The sequence below is a fragment of the Gopherus flavomarginatus genome, chromosome 23 (assembly GCF_025201925.1).
Source record: "Gopherus flavomarginatus isolate rGopFla2 chromosome 23, rGopFla2.mat.asm, whole genome shotgun sequence".
Lineage (NCBI taxonomy): Eukaryota > Metazoa > Chordata > Testudines > Testudinidae > Gopherus > Gopherus flavomarginatus.
The window spans coordinates 16,243,298-16,264,864 of record NC_066639.1 but is presented as its reverse complement, the minus strand read 5'-3'; the positions used below and the strand labels follow the sequence as shown (position 1 = coordinate 16,264,864).

Genomic DNA, 21,567 nt, shown 5'->3' with positions numbered 1-21,567 from the left:
GCTGGCTGGTTCCTTCACACAGTGCACCCCCGAAGCTGGGGGGCTGGTGCACCTCCCAGCTGTAGTGGGGGGGCAGGGGGCGGGCCTGTCTGCAGGTGGCAGGGGCCTACTGTGTTGTGGGGGGGGGACGGGGCTGGGACTGCAAGGCCATGAGCAGGTGTAATTCCCTGCACTGGCCACACGGGGGAGATGTCGCACTAGGCAGGGGCCTGTGGGAAGAGAATATTCATGGCGGACTCCTGGGGTCTCCCCCCGGCTCTGGGAGGGGAGTGGGGGCTGGTGGGTTACAGCAGGGGGGGCTGGGAGCCAGGACTCCTGGGTTCTCTCCCCGGCTCTGGGAGGGGAGTGGGGGGCTGGTGGGTCAGAGCATGGGGGGCTGGGAGCCAGGACTCCTGGGTTCTCTCCCCAGTGCTGGGAGGGGAGGGGGGGGCTGGGAGCCAGGACTCCTGGGTGCTGGAGCCAGGACACGTGTGGGGAGGAGCCCAGCGGTGGGGGGCGGGGCTAGGCTACCTGGCTGGCTCGGAGGCTCCACCCCCGGTGGGCGGGGCCCCAGCAGGGCTATATCTGGGTGCCCAGGTGCGGGTGGGCTCAGATGGGGCCCGGCATGGCCGAGGGGCAGGGCGCGGCGGGGGGCGACCCCCCGGACAAGGTGAAGCGCCCCATGAACGCCTTCATGGTGTGGTCCAGCGGGCAGCGCCGGCGCCTGGCCCAGGAGCACCCCAAGATGCACAACTCGGAGATCTCCAAGCGCCTGGGGGCCGCCTGGCGCCGGCTGCCCGAGGCCGAGAAACGCCCCTTCGTGGAGGAAGCCAAGCGGCTCCGGGCCCGGCACATGAGGGACTATCCCGACTACAAGTACCGGCCCAGGCGCAAGGGCCGGGCCCCCGCCAAGGAGCCGCCGGCCGGGAGCCCCCCGCAGCCGCCCGCGGCCCGGGCCTGGGGCTACGGCGAGCCCCTGGGCTACCAGCCGGCCCGTTACCCGCCGTGTCCGGCCGCCGCGGGATACGGGAATGCTGCTGCCACTGCAGGGTACAGGTGGGTCCTGCCCGCGCCTCCTGTTCCTGCCCCTGGGGTCCCTCCGGTGAACGGGGGACCCCCAACTGTGGCCCTGTACTGGGGAAATGGGGGTATATTAGCAAGGGGGGGGCTACATTCCCTCTTTCCCCCAGCCAGGCATAGCTGAAATTAGGGCCGCCTGAGGGGTCCATGTATAACCAACTCCAGAGGTGGCCGCATCCCAGCGCCGGGCAAGGGGTCCCCAGGTAACCGGCTGCCCCGCCCCAGAGGTGGGCGCATGTCAGCGCCGGGCGAGGGGTCCCTGGGTAACCGGCCGCCCTGCCCCAGAGGTGGGCGCATCTCAGCGCCGGGCGAGGGGTCCCTGGGTAACCAGCCGCCCCGCCCCAGAGGTGGGCGCATCTCAGCGCCGGGCGCTGGGGGGAACATACAGTAGGTTAGGACCAAGCAGGCACCAGACCCAGAATTTGCATGTGAACAAGGTGAGTCAATGCCAGCTGCTGAGGGCATGATGGGGCACTAGTCCCTGGGTATGTGAACCCAGGAGTCCTGGCTCCCAGCCCCCACTCCCCTCCCAGAGCCGGGGAGAGAACCCAGGAGTCCTGGCTCCCAGCCCCCCCTGCTCTGACCCACCAGCCCCCACTCCCCTCCCAGAGCCGGGGAGAGAACCCAGGAGTCCTGGCTCCCAGCCCCCCCTGCTCTGACCCACCAGCCCCCCCTCCCCTCCCAGAGCCGGGGCGAGAACCCAGGAGTCCTGGCTCCCAGCCCACCCTGCTTTAACCCACCAGCTCCCCCTCCCCTCCCCTCCCCGAGTCGGGGGGAGAACCCAGGAGTCCTGGCTCCGCCGTGTGCCAGGCTCTGCCCCCCTCCACCCCTGCCCCGGGCCCTAGGTCTTTGAGTCCCGGCCAGGGGCGGGGTGGGGCTGGGTGCCAGGCAGCATCCGCCCTGCACCTGGTATTTGCTGTGCCCTGAGCAAAGGGTCATGACCCGGCCAGGCCCCGTCCAATGACCCCGGGGAGCGTTGGGGGGCAGGAGCCAGTGCCCAGGGGAGGGGAAACTGAGGCACGAGTCATAGAACCCTGGAATCCTGACTCCCAGCATGCCCTGCTCTAACCACTCGGTCACCCACGAACAGAGAAGGGGAGGCAGGCAGGCGCCCAGGACTCCGGGGTTCCCAGGAGGGGAAGGTGGGTGCCAGGACGCCTGGGTTCCATCGCTGCCGGCGGGAGGTCAGGACAGGCTCCGGGGGAGCTGCTCACGCCCAGAACCGGATTAACAGGCCACCTGAGGAATGCGGCCCCGGCTCACCCAGCCCGGGATGGGGGGAGCTCTTCCTGCAGCTGCAGGGCGGGCCCCCGCCATACCGTCGCCCAGAGCCAGGAGAGAACCCAGGCGTCCTGGCTGGGGAGTGGGGGCTGGTGGTTAGAGCAGGGGGGGCTGGGAGCCAGGACTCCTGGGTTCTCTCCTCATTCTGCAGCTGTAATTATCCAGCTCGTTAACCCCCCTTCTCTTCCCCCCCCAGCGGCTTCTCCTACGGCCCCCCGGCCCTGACGCCCTACAAGCAAGACCCTGCCCCCCACCCGCCGGGGGTGCTGCCGGCCGATTTCCGCGACATGATGGCGGCCTACGGCCTGCAGGCCTGCGACATGGGCGAGGGCTTCCCCCTGCCGCCCTACGAGCCCCCCGGGCCGGTGCCGCTGACGCCCCTCTAGCCCGGGGGGGCCGGGACCGAGGGGGGTGGGGCCTTTTTATACAGAAAAAAGAAAAACCTCCAGGAGGAGCAAAGTTTGGGGGGGATGTTGTGGGGGGGCTCCCAGGGACTCCAGCCCCAGCGGGGGGGGCTGACGGGGCAGGGTGGTGGCTCCCCCCTTTGCCCCCCAACTCCCCCCTTCTCCCTCCCCCATGTTAAAGTCAGCCCCTCTATTAACCCTTTGCTGGCGGCTGTTCCCCCCCCCTCCCCCGCATCAGTTCACCCAGCATGGGAGTCGGAAAGGGGGGAGGGAGTTGGGGGCCTGGAGAAGTTGGGGGGCGGGGGGGACTGGGGGGGCTGTGTGTCTTAATGCTGTTTACCAACGTATTTTGTAAAGAGAATAAAGCTGGTTCCTAGAGGCGGCCCCCAGCCCAGAGGGTTACTGGGGGGGCAAGGGAGAGAGGAGATGCTGGGGGGGGGGGCAGGAAACAGATCGAACCTCCCCCCCTCCCAAAATCCTGCAGGGTTTGACAGCTGTTCCCCCCCCCCCCCCGCCGAGCAAGAAAGACTGAAAGGAGGAAATGAAAATGTCTCTCACTCCCCCCCCCCGCAACCCCTGCCCCCCAGCTCTGCCGGTGCCCCTCAGTCCCGACCCGCAGCCCCCTGCCCCCCAGCTCTGCTCCTCCTGCTCCCGCCCCACAGCCCCTGCCCCCCAGTTCTGCGGTGCCCCTCACTCCCGACCCACGGCCCCTGCCCCCCAGCTCTGCCGGTGCCCCTCACTCCCGACCCGCAGCCCCTGCCCCCCCAGCTCTGCCGGTGCCCCTCACTCCCGACCCGCAGCCCCTGCCCCCCAGCTCTGCCGGTGCCCCTCACTCCCGACCCGCAGCCCCTGCCCCCCAGCTCTGCCGGTGCCCCTCACTCCCGACCCGCAGCCCCCTGCCTCCCAGCTCTGCCGGTGCCCCTCACTCCCGACCCGCAGCCCCTGCCCCCCAGCTCTGCCGGTGCCCCTCACTCCCGACCCACAGCCCCTCAGGTCAGGAAAGGTCCCAGCTGCTCAGAGAGGAGCTGAAGAGTTAACCCAGCATGTGCCAGGGAATGTGTGGGGGGGAACAGGATGGGGGCCGTTGCCCTGGTAACCGTCTTCTGTCCTAGCTACAACACTGGTGCCTTTGCTGTCACCCCACCCAGTTGCCATGGTAACTAGGGAAGGGCCCGGCCCCCGCCTGTTCTGACACGAAGGGGTGAATCACCCAGGGAAACCTGCTGGCGGGGGAGACCCAGGGAAAAGCCCCCCCCCAACCAGGGCAAGAACCTGTCCCCCCAGCTCCCCCCGCTCCGACCCACCAGCCCCCACTGCCCTCCCAGAGCCGGGGAGAGAACCCAGGAGTCCTGGCTCCCAGCCCCCCCTGCTCTGCCCACCAGCCCCCACTCCTCTCCCAGAGCTGGACAGAGAACCCAGGAGTCCTGGCTCCCAGCCCCACCCACCTGCTCTAACCATGAGCCCCCACTCCCCTCCCAGAGCCGGGGAGAGAACCCAGGAGTCCTGGCTCCCAGCCCCCCCTGCTCTAACCACCAGCCCTCACTCCCCTCCCAGAGCCGGGGAGAGAACCCAGGAGTCCTGGCTCCCAGCCCCCCCTGCTCTGACCCACCAGCCCCCACTCCCCTCCCAGAGCCAGGAAGAGAACCCAGGAGTCCTGGCTCCCAGCCCCCCCTGCTCTGACCCACCAGCCCCCACTCCCCTCCCAGAGCCGGGGAGAGAACCCAGGAGTCCTGGCTCCCAGCCCCCCCTGCTCTGACCCACCAGCCCCCACTCCCCTCCCAGAGCCGGGGAGAGAACCCAGGAGTCCTGGCTCCCAGCCCCCGCTGCTCTGACCCACCAGCCCCCCCTCCCCTCCGAGCGCCGGGCAGGGTCCCCAGGCAGACACGGCTCCAGGCCGCTTCGGCTTTGCCCTGCCCTCGGTTGGGGATCCCGGTGCCTGGGGGCAGGGCAGGGAGGCAGGAGAACGGTGACTAATTGGCACAATCAACGCCACGCTCGTTAGCTGCCGGGGGGCAGGGGAGGAGGGGCTGGGGATTTCCATGCCTCCCACTCCATCCCAATTCCACCCTCCGTCCTTCCGGCCCTGCAGCAGGGAGTTCCAGAGATCCCGCCCACCCCCCTGGGACAGGCACAGCCGGGAGCTCCTGGCAAATCAGCATTTAATTACCTCACTGGATGGGGGGGTACAGGCTTCACCCCCCCAGCGGAGCCCAGCTGGGGAGGGGGGGCAGACCGAGGCTGAGTGGGTTCCCCTCCAGGGGGTGCCGGTGGAGCCAGACGGGGGCCGATACAGCTCAGACGGCAGCACGGGGGGGGGCTGGCCGCGGTCAGAGTCTGGGGGCGGGGGGGGTCCCCTCTATTCCCGCTTCTTCCTGGCCCCCGCCCCGGCCGGCACGTGCCAGTAATAGAGAAGCTGGGCCGCGATGACACCGTTGCAGACAGAGGAGACCACGTAGGTCACAGCCAGCAGGAGGTCGCCCGTCTCCTGGAGGGGGATAGACGGAGGGGGGTGAGGGCGCCCGGGGGGGCGGGCAATGGGGCAGAGGGTGTGACCCTCTAGGGGGTGCCGGCTCCCACTCAGCCCCAGGGGGGGACAGGCTGGCGTGGGGGGGCGGGGGCCTGTCCCCTCTCCCCAAGAGGATGACGGGACATGCCCCACGGGATTGTGGGAAGGAAAGCCCCCCCCCTACGCCCTGTGCCCCCCGGCGCTACCTGGACAGAGGTGAAGATCCGGGCCAGCGAGCCGGCCAGGAGCAGGAAGACGGTGACGGCCGACAGCTGCCCCGTGTGCCCGTTGCGGTAGTTGGTGGCCGCTTGGAGTAGCTGATGGGGGCGGGGGGAAGAGACGAGACCCCCCCAAATCAGCAGCTTGGACAGATTCTGCCCCCCCACCCCCGCCGTGGGCGCCCCCACCTAGCCAGGAGAAAAGCCACGCCTGCAGGGGGCGCTGTGCTGGCCCCTCGGCCACCCCCCTTTGGAATGAATCCTGCTGCGGGGGGGAGCCCCCCAAAAGACACACAGCCCCCACCCACTAGCCCCTGCCCCATTCCCTGCCCCCCCGAGCCAGCCAGTCCCTGCCCTGGGGCCAGGTGGGAGCCGGCGCCCCCCAGAGGGGGCAGCCCCTTACCCTGCTGATGACGATGGCGGGCATGTTGGTGGCTTGCAGGAGGGTGACCACGGGCTGGGGGGTCAGGGGGGAGAGCAGCAGGCAGAGCAGAGTGAAATACAGCACCAGGAAGGAGACACCTGGGGGGGAGGAGAGACGGGAGAAGGTTAACCCCCCCCCCGCAGGGATCCACCCGCCCCCCATGGCCCCAGTGGGGGGGGGCTGCGCCCCACTCACCCTGTGCCGTGCGTCCCCCGAAGTGCAGGGCCAGGAAGCCGATGGCGACGGTTTGCAGCATGAGGAAGAGCGCCTCGCCCCAAGCACTGCGGGTGGGGGGGAGAGAAAACACCGGGTCCGGTCACCCAAAAAACCCAGCCCCCCCTGAGCCAGCCAGCCCCCTGCGCGGCGCCCCAACGGAGTACCAGAGCCAGGGAGAGAACCCAGGAGTCCTGGCTCCCAGCCCCCCCTGCTCTAACCACCAGCCCCCACTCCCCTCCCAGAGCTGGGGAGAGAACCCAGGAGTCCTGACTCCCAGCCCCCCCTGCTCTAACCACTAGCCCCCACTCCCCTCCCAGAGCCGGGGAGAGAACCCAGGAGTCCTGGCTCCCAGCCCCCCCTGCTCTAACCACTAGCCCTCACTCCCCTCCAAGAGCCGGGGACAGAACCCAGGAGTCCTGGCTCCCAGCCCCCGCTGCTCTAACCCACCAGCCCCCACTCCCCTCCCAGAGCCAGGGAGAGAACCCAGGAGTCCTGGCTCCCAGCCCCCGCTGCTCTAACCCACCAGCCCCCACTCCCCTCCCAGAGCCGGGGAGAGAACCCAGGAGTCCTGGCTCCCAGCCCCCCCTGCTCTGACCCACCAGCCCCCACTCCCCTCCCAGAGCCGGAGACAGAACCCAGGAGTCCTGGCTCCCAGCCCCCCCTGCTCTGACCCACCAGCCCCTACTCCCCTCCCAGAGCCGGAGACAGAACCCAGGAGTCCTGGCTCCCAGCCCCCCCTGCTCTGACCCACCAGCCCCCACTCCCCTCCCAGAGCCGGAGACAGAACCCAGGAGTCCTGGCTCCCAGCCCCCCCTGCTCTAACCACTAGCCCTCACTCCCCTCCAAGAGCCGGGGACAGAACCCAGGAGTCCTGGCTCCCAGCCCCCCCTGCTCTAACCACCAGCCCCCACTCCCCTCCCAGAGCTGGGCAGAGAACCCAGGAGTCCTGGCTCCCAGCCCCCCCTGCTCTAACCACCAGCCCCCCACTCCCCTCCCAGAGCCAGGGAGAGAACCCAGGCGTCCGGGCTCCCACCCCAGGGCTCCCCCTGGAGGTGTGGGGGGGCGGCGCGGGCTCACCTGAAGGGGAAGCCATTGGCCAGGCTGTAGACCATGGTGCCCGTGATGGCCAGCAGCTCCAGCAGGATGGCCTGGAGACTGAGCCCCACGGCGCTCTTCGCCCCCAGAATCTTAAACACCTGGGGCAGCTTCACTGCGGGGAGACGGGGGGCACGTGAGGTGGGGGGCTGCCCCTCATCAGCACAGAACGGAGGGGCCATGTGGGAGCCGGCGCCCCCCAGAGGGGACAGGTCCCTGCCCCATTCCCACCCCCCTGAGCCAGCCAGTCCCTGCCCTGGGGCCGGGTGGGAGCCGGTGCCCCCTAGAGGGGACAGGCCCCTGCCCCATTCCCCGCCCCCCGAGCCAGCCAGTCCCCGCCCTGGGGCCGGGTGGGAGCCGGCGCCCCCTAGAGGGGACAGGCCCCTGCCCCATTCCCACCCCACTGAGCCAGCCAGTCCCAGCCCTGGGGCCGGGTGGGAGCCGGCGCCCCCTAGAGGGGACAGGCCCCTGCCCCATTCCCTGCCCCCCGGAGCCAGCCAGTCCCTGCCCTGGGGCCGGGTGGCAGCTGGCGCCCCCTAGAGGGGACAGGCCCCTGCCCCATTCCCTGCCCCCCTGAGCCAGCCAGTCCCTGCCCTGGGGCCGGGTGGGAGCCGACGCCCCCTAGAGGGGACAGGCCCCTGCCCCATTCCCCACCCCCCTGAGCCAGCCAGGCCCCGCCCTGGGGCCGGGTGGGAGCCGGCGCCCCCTAGAGGGGACAGGCCCCTGCCCCATTCCCTGCCCCCCTGAGCCAGCCAGTCCCTGCCCTGGGGCCGGGTGGGAGCTGGTGCCCCCTAGAGGGGACAGGCCCCTGCCCCATTCCCTGCCCCCCTGAGCCAGCCAGTCCCTGCCCTGGGGCCGGGTGGGAGCCGGCGCCCCCTAGAGGGGACAGGCCCCTGCCCCATTCCCCGCCCCCCTGAGCCAGCCAGTCCCTGCCCTGGGGCCGGGGGGAGCCGACGCCCCTAGAGGGGCCAGGCCCCTGCCCCATTCCCCGCTCAGCCAGGGAGCCGGATCCGTACCCATCAGCGACCCCGCGACGATGGCGAGTCCCAGCCCTTTGCTGATCAGGATCTTCAGGCAGGGAACTGGATGAAAACACAGAGGGAGAAGGGGAGGGTTCAACTCAGGCCCCAGCGACCCCTTCCCTGCCCCGGTGGAGTTTATGCCCCCCCAGCAAGCTCACATCCTCCCCACCTGGGTTCCCAGGGCTGGGATTTCACTGCTCCCCCCCACAACCAAGCCTACGGCCTCTTTGGGTGTCCTTAGCCGCCTGCCCCCTTTGCCCCTTCCCCGGCAGGCCCATGGCTGCTGTCTGCCCCCGGCCAGCGTCTGCTGCCCCCTGGATATCCCCGAGACCCAGACCGATGCTGACCCCATCCCTCGTTCTCCTAGCGCTGCCCCACATGGGCCAGGCTCCCCTGGGGTCCCATCTCGTGTGTTTCTCTGAGGATCACTGCCCCCCACTCCCTGGCCCTCTGCATTGTGGCTCCCCGGACCCCCCGAGTGACCCTGGTTCCCTGCGTGCTGGGCCCCCCACAGCTCCTTTCCACACACCCCTGCCCCCATGGCCTCAGCCCCCTGGGAGAGCTGGCCTCCCACCTCCTCAGTTCCCCGCCTTGGTCTCCACAGTAGCTACTGCCCTGCCCCAGTGAGCCCCCATCCTACCCCACCAACGCCCACCCAAGCCCCACTGATCCCCCACCCCACCGACACCCACCCAACCCCCATCGATCCCCCACCCCATCAACGCCCACCCAAGCCCCACTGATCCCCCACCCCACCGACACCCACCCAACCCCCATCGATCCCCCACCCCATCGACGCCCACCCAACCCCCATCGATCCCCCACCCCACCGACGCCCACCCAAGCCCCACTGATCCCCAACCCCACCGACGCCCACCCAACCCCCATCGATCCCCCACCCCACCGACACCCACCCAACCCCCATCGATCCCCCACCCCACCGACACCCACCCAACCCCCATCGATCCCCCACCCCACCGACGCCCACCCAACCGCTGCTGCTCCCCCACCCCACCGACGCCCACCCAACCCCCATTGATCCCCCACCCCACCGACGCCCACCCCACCAACGCTGCTCCCCCACCCCACTGACCGCCAACCAAGCCCCGCTGCTCCCCACAGCGCCCCATTCCCCTAACGTCCTAGGAGGGGATAACTGGCTCTGGGGATGAGGGGAAAACAGTGGACGTCTTATTCCTTGACTTTAGCAAATTTTTGATACGGTCTCCACAGTGTCCTGCCAGCAAATTACAGAAGTCTGGGCTGGATGGACTATAAGGTGGCTAGAAAGCTGGCTAGATCGTCGTGCTCACTGGCCAGTGATCAATGGCTCTATGTCTAGCTGGCAGCCGGTATCAAGCCGAGTGCCCAGGGGTCACTCCTGGGGCCGGTTTTGTTCAACATCTTCATTAACGAGCTGGAAGATGGGATTAATTGCTCCCTCAGCAAGTTTGTGGCTGACACTAAGCTGGGGGGAGAGGTGGATACGCTGGAGGGTCAGGATAGGGTCCAGGGTGACCTAGAGAAATTGGAGGATTGGGCCAAAAGAAATCTGATGAGGTTCAACAAGGACAAGTGCAGAGTCCTGCACTTAGGACGGAAGGATCCCAGGCACTGCTACAGACTGGGGGCCAACTGGCTAAGCGGCCGCTCTGCAGAAAAGGACCTGGGGGTTACAGTGGATGAGAAGCTGGATGATCAGCAGTGTGTCCTTGTCGCCAAAAAGGCTAACGGCATTCTGGGCTGTATAAGTAGGGGCATTGCCAGCAGATCGAGGGACGTGATCATTCCCCTCTATTCGACATTGGTGAGGCCTCATCTGGAGACTGGGTCCAGTTTTGGGCCCCACATTACAAGGATGTGGAAAAATTGGAGAGAGTCCAGCAGAGGGCAACAAAAATGATTAGGGGGCTGGAGCACATGATTTATGAGGAGAGGCTGAGGGAACTGGGATTGTTTAGTCTGCAGAAGAGAAGAGCGAGGGGGGATTTGATAGCTGCTTTCAGCTACCTGAAGGGGGATGCAAAGAGGATGGATCCAGACTGTTCTCAGTGGTACCTGATGACAGAACAAGGAGCAATGGTCTCAAGTTGCAGTGGGGGAGGTCTAGGTTGGATATTAGGAAACACTATTTCCCTAGGAGGGTGGTGAAGCACTGGGATGGGTTCCCTAGGGAGGTGGTGGGATCTCTACCCTCAGAGGTGTTTAAGGCCCGGCTGACACAGCCCTGGCTGGGATGATTGTGTTCGGGTGGGTCCTGCTCTGAGCAGGGGGTGGGACTCTGATTCTACCCCACTGACCCCCAACCAACCCCCACTGACTCCTGCCCCATACCCCTCCCACTGCTCTGTCCAGTTGCCCCAGCCAACTCTCACTGCCCCTCCCCGCCAAATGGGGGCGGAGGCAGGGATGTATCATCCCAGGGGAGTGGGCTAACAATGGGGCTCAGCCCTCCCCCAGGAATCTCATTTGTGGGGGCACTTCCGCCCCGCACCAACATGGCAGCCACACGCCTAACTTCCGCCCCACACAAACATGGCGACGGCACGCCACATGCGGCCACTTCCGCCCCGCAGCAAAATGGCAGCGGGCCGCCTTACTTCCGCCCCGCAGCAACATGGCTGGGACACACGGCACTTCCGCCCCACAGCCATGGAGCGCCGAGGGGCTGCTGCCTTGTGTTGCCATGGCGACCAGGGGCGTGTGGCTTAGGCGGCGGGGTCGCGCGCTCACCGTGCAGCAGGTTGAAGCGCAGGAACAGCTCGTCGTAGCAGCGCTCAGGCAGCAGGTGCGGGACCAGCAGCCCCTGCAGCGCCGCCATTTTGGGAAAGAGTGACACGCCCACACCGGCTTGGCCGGCGCTTCCGCCTCCATGTCGCCAGCGTCCCTACAGCGCAGGCGCGGTGGCGCCCGCGGCTCAAGTCACTGCGCACGCGCGTCCCGCCCGGGAACCTCCCTCAGTTCACACGCCTTGTGCGCATGCGCCGGCACTCCCGCCTTAGATTCCCGCCCCCGCAGCACACACAGCCCTGTTTCGCGCCCGCTCTGTGCAGCGCATGCGCAACGGAGGTGGGGAGACAAAGGGGAGGCGCGGGCAAAGCTAAGTCTGCGGCATGAGTCTGAGAGGGCGCGCATGCGCCCTGATCCGCAAGCGTCCCCATTTCCTCCATGCGCATGCGCCGTTCCCCATAACCCTCTCCTGTTTCTCCGCGCGCATGCGCCATGCCCCTCAACCCTCTGCTTTTCCTGCGCGCGCATGCGCCGTGCCCCTCAACCACCCCATTTCCTCCATGCACATGCGCCTTGCCCCTCAACGGCCTGCATTCTTCCGCGCGCATGCGCTGTTCCTCCACAAGAGCGCGCATTCCTCCCCGCGCACGCGCCCTTTCGCTCAACCCTCCGCGCCTTTTCCTCCCCGAGCATGCGCCCTGCTCAAGCGTCCCTATTTCCTCCACGCGCATGCGCCGTGCCCCTCAACCCTCTGCTTTTTTTTCCGCGCGCATGCGCCGTTCCCCTCAACCCTCTGCTTTTCCTGCGCGCGCATGCGCCGTGCCCCTCAACCACCCCATTTCCTCCATGCACATGCGCCTTGCCCCTCAACGGCCTGCATTCTTCCGCGCGCATGCGCGGTCCCCCCACAAGAGCGCGCATTCCTCCCCGCCCATGCGCCCTTTCGCCCAACCCTCCGCGCCTTTTCCTCCCCGCGCATGCGCCCTGCTCAAGCTTCCCCATTTCCTCCACGCGCATGCGCCGTGCCCCTCAACCCTCTGCTTTTCCTCCGCGCGCATGCGCGCCTTCCCATAACCGTCCCGATGTCCTCCATGTGCATGCGCCTTTCCCCTCAACCGCCTGCATCCTTCCGCGCGCATGCGCTGTCCCTGGCACAAGAGCGCGCATTCCTCCTCGCGCACGCGCCCTTTCGCTCAACCCTCCCCACCTTTTGCTCCCCGCGCATGCGCCCTCCCTTCCCACGCCTGGGCCCCCCCCTTCCCGCGCATGCGCCCTAGCGCGCCCCTCCCCCACCCCAGACTGCCTCCCTGCCTTGACCAAACTTTGGCCAACCCAAGATGGCCGCCCAGGCTCCGCCATCTTGCCCCCTGCCCGCCCTGAGCCGGGGGGCCGTGGCCCTCTGCCTGCTCTACTACCTGCGGCTGCAGCGGGGCCGCCGCCTGCGCGAGGCCGCCCGGCGCCACCGGGCCGCCCGCCGCCGCCGGGCCCGGGCCCGCTGGGGGCGCCGCTTCGCCCTGCTCTGGCTGGCGGGGACCCCGGCGTCCGGGCCCGGCCCCCGCCCCGCCGGCCCGCCGCCCCTGCCGCCGCCCGCCCGGGAGCGCCGGCTGTGGAGCAAGGCCCGCAGCTCGGCCTTCTGGGACACGGTGCGGGCCAAGGCCTTCGGGCCCGGCGAGTGGGCCGAGAACTTCCGCCTGGGCCCCGCCACCTTCGACTACCTCTGCGGGCGCCTGCGGGGAGCCATCCAGCGGCGGGACACCAACATGCGCCGGGCCATCCCCGCCGAGGTCCGCCTGGCCATGACCCTCTGGCGCCTGGGGGCCTGCACCGAGTACCGGGCCGTGGAGCAGCAGTTCGGCGTCTCCCGCTCCACCGTCTGCAAGATCCTCCGCGACGTCTGCGAGGCCGTGGTGGCCATCCTCACCCCGGCCTACGTGGCCGCCCCGGCCGGGCCCCGGGCCGCCGGCTTCCCCGCCCCGCCGCAGCTGGCCGGGGTGCTGGGGGCCCTGCACATCCCCATCCGGGCCCCCAACGAGAACGCCGCCGGGTACTTCAACCGCCGGGGCTGGCACTCGGTGGTGCTGCAGGCCGCCGTCGACGCCCGCGGCTGCTTCTGGGACGTCAACGTCGGCTGCCCGGGGAGGCAGACCGACGCCCAGGTGCTGCGGGCCTCCGAGCTCTACCAGCGCGCCCAGCGGGGGGAGCTCTTCCCCGGGGCGGCCCGGGAGGTGGCAGGCGTCCAGGTGCCCGTCTACCTGCTGGCCGGCCCGTCCTACCCGCTGCTGCCCTGGCTGATGAGGCCTTACCGGGCCGGGGAGCTCACGCCGGCCCAGAGGCGGTTTAACGAGTACGCCGCCGCCGCCCGCACCGTGGTGGGGGTGGCCTTCGGGCGCCTCAGGGGTCGCTGGCGCTGCCTGCAGAAACGCAACGACACCGACGTCTCTTTCCTGCCCACCCTGATCGCCGCCTGCTCCACCCTCCACAACGTCTGCGAGATGCACGGCGACGTCTTCCAGCCCCGCTGGATGGTGGAGGAGGAGGAGGAGGAGGAAGAGCCCTTCGAGGACGGAGAGGGAGAGGAGGGCGCCGCGGCTGAGATCCGTGAGGCGCTGGCTCTGACCCTGCGGGACTGAGGGAGAGAACTCAGGAGTCCTGGCTCACAGCCCCCCCTGCTCTAACCACCAGCCCCCACTCCCCTCCCAGAGCTGGGGAGAGAACCCAGGAGTCCTGGCTCACAGCCCCCCGCCGCTCTAACCACTAGCCCCCACTCCCCTCCCAGAGCCGGGGAGAGAACCCAGGAGTCCTGGCTCCCAGCCCTCCCTGCTCTAACCCACCAGCCCCCGCTCCTCTCCCAGAGCCGGGTAGAGAACCCAGGCATCCTGGCTCCTGGCCTTCCTGCTTAATCTGCTGAAGGTTCCTTCCCTCCCCAGCCACAACCTAGGGGTGGGGGTAGGGAGGCAGGTGAAATGAGTGTGCCAGGTGGGTGTGTGAGTAGGGTCTGGGTGTCAGAACTGGGGTGGCGGGGGGGACCTGGGACGTTGAAACCAGGTTGGGGAAGGGGCAGTTAAAGGGGGGGGAGGAGGAGGAGTATGGGGGGGTATTGGGAGGAACCGGATGCCTGGGTTCTCTGTAGCCGCAATAAACGAAAACTTCAACCCAAAGGAGCCCTGCTATAATTGTCCGCCAACACCTGACCCCTCTCTCTGCCCCACTCCCGCCCCATAGCTGCACAGTCAGCCCCATCCTGGCTCGTTCAGCTGCTCCGTCTGTCTGGCCGGCCTTCCGGACGGAAAGCAAGGAGGACATGCAGGCAAGGGCTGTATCTACGCATCCAGGGGTGGCTGCATCTCAGCACCAGGTGAGGGGTCCTCGTGTAACCAGCCGCCCCACCCCAGAAGTGGCTGCATCTCAGCGCCGGGCGAGGGGTCCCAGGGTAACTGGCCGCCCCGCCCCAGAGGTGGCTGCATCTCAGCGCCGGGCGAGGGGTCCCAGGGTAACTGGCCGCCCCGCCCCAGAGGTGGCTGCATCTCAGCGCCGGGCGAGGGGTCTCTGGGTAACTGGCCGCCCCGCCCCAGAGGTGGCTGCATCTCAGCACCGGGCGAGGGGTCTCTGGGTAACCGGCTGCCCTGCCCCAGAGGTGGCTGCATCTCAGCGCCGGGCGAGGGGTCTCTGGGTAACCGGCCGTCCCGCCCCAGAGGTGGCTGCATCTCAGCGCCAGGTGAGGGGTCCCTGGGTAACCAGCTGCCCTGCCCCAGAGGTGGCTGCATCTCAGCGCCGGGTGAGGGGTCCCTGGGTAACCAGCTGCCCTGCCCCAGAGGTGGCTGCATCTCAGCGCCGGGCAAGGGGTCTCTGGGTAACCGGCCGCCCCGCCCCAGAGGTGGCTGCATCTTTATAAATGCGGATGGAATAAAAGACTTGGGGGGCGGGGGTTGGGGTTGCTGCAGGACTCTTGAAATGGGGGCGTGGTTTAAAGGGCTGGGGGGTGGGCTCCATGGGGGTGGAGCTAAAGAGTGAACTCATGCAGGGGGCGTGGCTTAGTCATGGGAGTTAGAAGAAGGTGTGGCTCGTGAGGCAAGGGGCGTGGCTTGATTAGTGCCAAAGAAAGGGGCGTGGCCTGTGTGCTGCCCCTCTCCCCACCCCCCCCAATGATGTCAGCAGCCCCGTGACTCCCCCACTTCCCTTAGGAGCCGGGTGGGGCCGGTCCTGCATGTGGCTGAGTGAACAGGACCCTGCCGGGTCAGAGTGGGGCACATGGGGACTGGGCACCCCTGGGGGGCGGGATACAGCCAGGCTGCTGGGGTGCCCCCTGCGGCATCCCTGAGCACCACCCTTGGGCAAGCCCTGCCTGCGGGGAGAGCGCCCCCTGCTGAGCCCCCCTCCCAGGAGCACCCCAGTCCTGGTCCTAAGCTTATGTTTTAAATAGCCACCACCCCGCCCCAGAGGTGGGCGCATCTCAGCGCCGGGCGAGGGGTCCCTGGGTAACCGACCGCCCTGCCCCAGAGGTGGGCGCATCTCAGCGCCGGGCGAGGGGTCCCTGGGTAACCGACCGCCCTGCCCCAGAGGTGGCCACATCTCAGCGCCAGGCGAGGGGTCCCTGGGTAACCAGCCATCCCACCCCAGAGGTGGCCACATCTCAGCACCGGGCGAGGGGTCCCTGGGTAACTGGCCGCCCCGCCCCAGAGGTGGCTGCATCTCCGCGCCGGGCGAGATTTCCCTGGGTAACCGGCTGCCCCGCCCCAGAGGTGGCTGCATCTCAGCGCCAGGCGAGGGGTCCCTGGGTAACTGGCCACCCCGCCCCAGAGGTGGCTGCATCTCAGCACCGGGCGAGGGGTCCCTGGGTAACTGGCCGCCCTGCCCCAGAGGTGGCTGCATCTCCGCGCCGGGCGAGATTTCCCTGGGTAACCGGCTGCCCCGCCCCAGAGGTGGCTGCATCTCAGCGCCGGGCGAGATTTCCCTGGGTAACCGGCTGCCCTGCCCCAGAGGTGGCTGCATCTCAGCGCCGGGCAAGATTTCCCTGGGTAGCCGGCCGCCCCGCCCCAGAGGTGGCTGCATCTCAGCGCCGGGCGAGATTTCCCTGGGTAACCGGCCGCCCCGCCCCAGAGGTGGCTGCATCTCCTTAACTCCAGGAGACGTAATGCTCATTTATTATTGAACAGAATTGTTGGGGGGGGCTGGTTTTTGGGGCAGGGGGGCAGGTAACCCCATCGGGACGCTGCTGAGAGCTGGTGCATGGGCAGTAACTGAGACGTCCTCGTATTTACCAACAACTCCAATACTTTTTAATCAGTAAAATAAAATTTTTGGATCTCTGACCCTGTTCCCCACCCCCCGGAGCCAGCCAGTCCCCACCTGGGGCCAGTGGGAGCTGGTGCCCCCTAGAGGGGACAGGCCCCTGCCCCATTCCCCGCCCCCCTGAGCCAGCCAGTCCCTGCCCTGGGGCCGGGTGGGAGCTGGTGCCCCCTAGAGGGGACAGGCCCCTGCCCCATTCCCCGCCCCCCTGAGCCAGCCAGTCCCTGCCCTGGGGCCGGGTGGGAGCCGGCGCCCCCTAGAGGGGACAGGCCCCTGCCCCATTCCCCGCCCCCCTGAGCCAGCCAGTCCCTGCCCTGGGGCCGGGTGGGAGCCGGCGCCCCCTAGAGGGGACAGGCCCCTGCCCCATTCCCCGCCCCCCTGAGCCAGCCAGTCCCTGCCCTGGGGCTGGGTGGAGCCGGCGCCCCCTAGAGGGGACAGGCCCCTGCCCCATTCCCCGCCCCCCTGAGCCAGCCAGTCCCTGCCCTGGGGCCGGGTGGGAGCCGGCGCCCCCTAGAGGGGACAGGCCCCATCCCACCCCCCACCCCACCCCAGTGTCCCGGCCCCTCAGAGGGTCTGGTAGCCACCCCGGGCCTTGCGCCGGCCCAGCAGGTAGGCGATGACGATGATGAGGATCAGGACCAGCAGAACCACCCCGATGATGATGGGCACCAGCGAGCTGCGCCGCTCGTCTGGGCACAGCTCGGCTGCAAGAGAGGAGGGGCAGGGGGTGAGACGGGGGGCAGGTGGGGGGCAGGGGGAGATGAGAGGGCTATGGGGGGCAGGGCTCGGATGGGGGAAATGGGGTCAGGGGGAGCTAGGATTATGGGGCAGCAGAGGGGATTTGGGGTCGGAGGGGGAGCTGAGCGTGGGGCTTGCGGGGGGCAGGGGGGACCGAGGGGGGGCCGGTACCTTCTCCGAATTGGCCCCCGGGCAGGGCGAAGGCCTGGAGCCGCTCGTGCAGGGCGTCGAGGTGGAAGGCCGGGGCCAGGGCCAGGCTGCGGTTCTGGCACTGGTAGGAGTGGCCCAGCCGGGCTTCGAACTCCCGCAGGCTGGCATTGTGCACCCCGAAGTGCTGCCCTGGGGGGGACCAGGGGGGCAGAGATCAGAGCCAGCCCCCCGAATCGCCTGCCTCGCCAACCCCAACCCCCAACGTCACCCTGACCCCCCAAAGTCACCCTGAACCCCCAGTCAGCCCAAACCTTCCAATCCCCCAAAGTCACCCCGACCACCCGAACTCCCAACGTCACCCCGACCCCCCAAAGTCAGCCTGAACCCCATCACCCCAAACCTTCCAATCCCCCAAAGTCACCCCAACCACCCGAACCCCCGTCACCCCGACCCCCCAAAGTCACCCTGAACCCCCAGTCAGCCCAAACCTTCCAATCCCCCAAAGTCACCCCGACCACCCAAACCCTCAACGTCACCCTGACCCCCAAAGTCACCCTGAACCCCCAGTCAGCCCAAACCCTCCAATCCCCCAGTCACCCCGACCACCCTGACCCCCAAAGTCACCCTGAACCCCGTCACCCCAAACCCTCCAATCCCCCAAAGTCACCCCGACCACCCGAACCCCCAACGTCACCCTGACCCCCAAAGTCACCCTGAACCCCCAGTCACCCCAAACCTTCCAATCCCCCAAAGTCACCCCAACCATCCGAACCCCTAATGTCAGCCCAGCCCTCCCAAAGTCACCCTGAACCCCCAGTCACCCCAAACCTTCCAATCCCCCAGTCACCCCAACCACCCAAACCCCCAACGTCACCCCAGCCCTCCCAAAGTCACCCTGAACCCCCAGTCAGCCCAAACCCTCCAATCCCCCAGTCACCCCGACCACCCCAACCCCCAACATCACCCCAAACCCTCCAATCCCGCCAGTCCTCCAAAGTTGCTCCGACCACCCGAACCTCCAATGTCACCCTGACCCCCCCAAAGTCACCGCAAACCTCCAGTCACCCCGATCCCTCCAATCCCCCAAAGTCACCCCGACCACCCGAACCCCTAATGTCAACCCAGCCCTCCCAAAGTCACCCTGAACCCCCAGTCAGCCCATACCTTCCAATCCCCCAAAGTCAGCCCGACCACCCGAACCCCCAACGTCACCCCAAACCCTCCAATCCCACCAGTCCTCCAAAGTTGCTCTGACCACCCGAACCTCCAATGTGACCCTGAGCCCCCCAAAGTCACCGCAAACCCCCAGTCACCCCGAACCCTCCAATCCTCCAAAGTTGCCCCAACCACCTGAACCCCTAGTGTCACCCCAACTCCCCATCACTCTCGAGCCCCCAAAGTTACCCCAAACCTCCAGCACCCCAAAGTCACCCCCAATCCTCCCCAAAGTCACCTGAGACCCCAAAGTCACCCCAACACCCCGAAGTCATCCCACACCCCCAATGTCACTCTGGGCCCCCAAACACCCCAATGCCCCGAACTCTTTCCCCAACTCCCCCAAACCTTCCCCCCAATAGCCTCAAACCCCAGTTCTCACGTGGGACCCCAGGAAACTGGAGGCTCAGCTGGGCTTGGACCTCGTGCAGGTAGACGGTGTTTTGGGTTTTATTCTGGGGAGACACAAGGGACCGGAGACGTCGGCCCAGCATGGAGATGCAGCCACCTCTGGGGTGGAGCACAGCCGCTGTTTATACAACCCGCACCCCGCTCCCTGCCCCACAGCGCCGTCTAGCGCCGCCCTGGGGCCAGCCCTGCCTGCCAGGGGAGAGCGCCCCCTGCTGAGCCCCCTGCCCCGCTCCCTGCCCCACAGCGCCCCCTACCACCGTCCTGGGGCCAGCCCCCTGCCAGGGGAGAGCGCCCCCTGCTGAGCCCCCTGCCCCGCTCCCTGCCCCACAGCGCCCCCTAGGGCCTCCCTGGGGCCAGCCCTGCCTGCCAGGGGAGAGCGCCCCCTGCTGAGCCCCCTGCCCAGCTCCCTGCCCCACAGCGCCCCCTAGCGCTGCCCTGGGGCCAGCCCACTGCCAGGGGAGAGCGCCCCCTGCTGCCCCCTGCCGGTACCTTTACGAAGGTGAAATGCAGGAAGCCCTGGGCGAAGCTGAGCTCCATGGTGGCCGATTCGTCCGAGCAATTTCCTGACACCTTCGTCTGGTTCGGCTGGACGGAAAAAATTCCCCAGAGCTGGAAGAGAGAGAGGAGTCGGGTGAGCTGGTATCACCTTCACCCCCGAACCCCACGATCCTGGGGAGAGAACCCAGGAGTCCTGGCTCCAACCCCAACCCCGCTCTAACCACCAGCCCCCACTGCCCTCCCAGAGGTGGGGAGAGAACCCAGGAGTCCTGGCTCCCAGCCCCCCCTGCTCTGACCCACCAGCCCCCACTCCCCTCCCAGAGCCGGGGAGAGAACCCAGGAGTCCTGGCTCCCCCCCCCCCCGCTCTAACCACCAGCCCCTACTCCCCTCCCAGAGCCGGGGAGAGAACCCAGGAGTCCTGGCTCCCAGCCCCTCCTGCTCTAACCACCAGCCCTCACCCCGCTCCCAGAGCCAGGGAGAGAACCCAGGAGTCCTGGCTCCCAGCCCCCCTGCTCTGACCCACCAGCCCCCACTCCCCTCCCAGAGCCAGGGAGAGAACCCAGGAGTCCTGGCTCCCAGCCCCCGCTGCTCTAACCCACCAGCCCCCACTCCCCTCCCCTCCCAGAGCCGGGGAGAGAACCCAGGAGTCCTGGCTCCCAGCCCCCCCTGCTTTAACCCACCAGCCCCCACTCCCCTCCCAGAGCCGGGGAGAGAACCCAGGAGTCCTGGCTCCCAGCCCTCCTGCTCTAACCACCAGCCCCCACTCCCCTCCCAGAGCCGGGGAGAGAACCCAGGAGTCCTGGCTCCCAGCCCCCCCTGCTCTAACCACCAGCCCCCACTCCCCTCCCAGAGCCGGGGAGAGAACCCAGGAGTCCTGGCTCCCAGCCCCCCCTGCTCTAACCACCAGCCCCCACTCCCCTCCCAGAGCCAGGGAGAGAACCCAGGAGTCCTGGCTCCCAGGCCCCCCTGCTCTGACCCACCAGCCCCCACTGCGCTCCCAGAGCCAGGGAGAGAACCCAGGAGTCCTGGCTCCCAGCCCCACCTGCTCTGACCCACCAGCCCCCACTCCCCTCCCAGAGCCGGGGAGAGAACCCAGGAGTCCTGGCTCCCCCCCCTCTAACCACTAGCCTCCCTTACCCCATACCTGCGCTTTGGAGCGGTTCTCGTATCGGACCCAGATCTGGAGGCCCGACTGCACCCGGAGGCAGACGTCCGACCCGTTCCATACCGAATAGTTCCCGACCCCCACATCCGGGGGCACCGGCGGGGCCGCCGTGGTGAGGTGGGGGGTCGTGTGCACCGTGGTGTGGTTGGCCGGGCGGGTCGTGGTGTGGTTGGTCGGGTGAGTTGTCGTATGATTGGCTGGGTGGGTCGTGGTGTGGTTGGTTGGGTGGGTTGTCGTGTGATTGGCCGGGTGGGTCGTGGTGTGGGTGGTCGTGTGGGTTGTCGTGTGATTGGCCGGGTGGGTCGTGGTGTGGGTGGTCGTGTGGGTTGTCGTGTGATTGGCCGGGTGGGTCGTGGTGTGGTTGGTCGGGTGGGTCGTGGTGGGGGGCGTCGTGCGGTGGGTCGTGGTGGTGGTGGTTTTGGTGAAAGACGGCACGAGGGTGGCCGATTTCTTATGGCGGGGGCAGCTGTCACCGTCGCACGGGGCCTCGATCCCGGAGCCGGGCGTGGCTAGTTCCTGGGCCCCCTCGCCGGGCAGGGCGGAGATGCAGGCTAGAGGGGTGAGGATGACGGTGGAGAGGAACAATCAGATCCCCAAAGTAGACGCAGGGCACCAATACACTTCCCCTGACTAGCTGTGTCACTATAGCCATCATTAGGGTCCAGAGTAAACACACAAGTTGCTAACTTAGGAATTATAGAAAGCTAATTTCTCTCCTCCTACAGCCTCTGCCCTCTGCCCGCCACACCCATGTCGGTCCAGAATCAACACCCCCCCAAAAAATCCAGGTTCGATCCTCCATATTCCAAAGGATGTGGGCCCCGCAATGACATTGTACCCTCAAATCCTGCCCCCTAAGTGATCCTTTCTCAGCCGACACCAGCATCAGAGTTAACACCCCAATGAAGAAGAAACCCCCAACCCCAGCTCCCTGCAAAATCCTTCCTGCCTTGTTGTCCAGCCAGCCCAACCCAGTGCTCCTTTCCAATTGTGCCCTCAGTAGGTTTCAGAGTTAACGCTGCTGACAATTTTCTTCGGACCGACAAAAGGGACATTTCGGACACCTCTACAGATTGTGATGGTCTGAAAATGTCGAAATATCCTTTGCTGGCAGCCGTCTTCGGCCCGGGATATTAGTGCGACACGGC

At 67.7% G+C, this 21,567-nt stretch overlaps 4 protein-coding genes across 12 annotated transcripts in view; 2 read left to right on the top strand and 2 right to left on the bottom strand.

Moving 5' to 3' along the window:
* The first annotated feature begins 520 nt into the window (after positions 1-520).
* The window catches only part of SOX15 (SRY-box transcription factor 15), a 137,819-nt gene continuing 116,772 nt past the window's right edge, over positions 521-21,567 (top strand). The window contains exons 1-3 of one of the 8 annotated variants that reach the window (XR_007771127.1): positions 521-1,226; positions 15,755-15,874; positions 16,055-16,114. Coding sequence is in view for 2 of the 8 variants with exons in the window: in XM_050933351.1 (XP_050789308.1) it covers positions 593-1,035; positions 2,537-2,726 (633 nt within the window). In the remaining 6 variants the exon portion in view is untranslated. Of the gene's footprint in view, positions 1,773-2,536; positions 2,757-14,529; positions 14,590-14,649; positions 14,682-14,709; positions 14,948-15,754; positions 15,875-16,054; positions 16,115-21,567 lie in introns of those variants that run through there. The other 7 variants (XR_007771122.1, XR_007771123.1, XR_007771124.1 and 4 more) reach the window with 7 other exon arrangements.
* MPDU1 (mannose-P-dolichol utilization defect 1) lies at positions 4,886-11,413 on the bottom strand. The gene is made up of 7 exons (XM_050933346.1): positions 10,959-11,413; positions 8,220-8,285; positions 7,186-7,318; positions 6,088-6,173; positions 5,872-5,990; positions 5,457-5,567; positions 4,886-5,229 (listed from the first exon to the last, which is right to left on the bottom strand). Exons 1-7 carry the CDS (start codon positions 11,044-11,046, stop codon positions 5,101-5,103), a joined length of 732 nt encoding a protein of 243 aa, XP_050789303.1. The 5' UTR covers positions 11,047-11,413; the 3' UTR covers positions 4,886-5,100.
* On the top strand, positions 12,716-13,585 carry LOC127039757 (putative nuclease HARBI1). Its single transcript, XM_050933614.1, has one exon. The coding sequence runs from the start codon at positions 12,716-12,718 to the stop codon at positions 13,583-13,585; it is 870 nt and encodes a 289-aa protein (XP_050789571.1).
* The window catches only part of CD68 (CD68 molecule), a 49,909-nt gene continuing 44,550 nt past the window's right edge, over positions 16,209-21,567 (bottom strand). For both annotated transcript variants that reach the window (XM_050933316.1, XM_050933317.1), the window contains exons 3-7: positions 20,399-20,970; positions 19,245-19,364; positions 18,727-18,799; positions 17,151-17,318; positions 16,209-16,945 (exon numbers count right to left, since the gene is read on the bottom strand). In XM_050933316.1, coding sequence (XP_050789273.1) covers positions 16,806-16,945; positions 17,151-17,318; positions 18,727-18,799; positions 19,245-19,364; positions 20,399-20,970 — 1,073 coding nt within the window. In that variant the 3' untranslated portion in view covers positions 16,209-16,805. The remainder of the gene's footprint in view (positions 16,946-17,150; positions 17,319-18,726; positions 18,800-19,244; positions 19,365-20,398; positions 20,971-21,567) is intronic.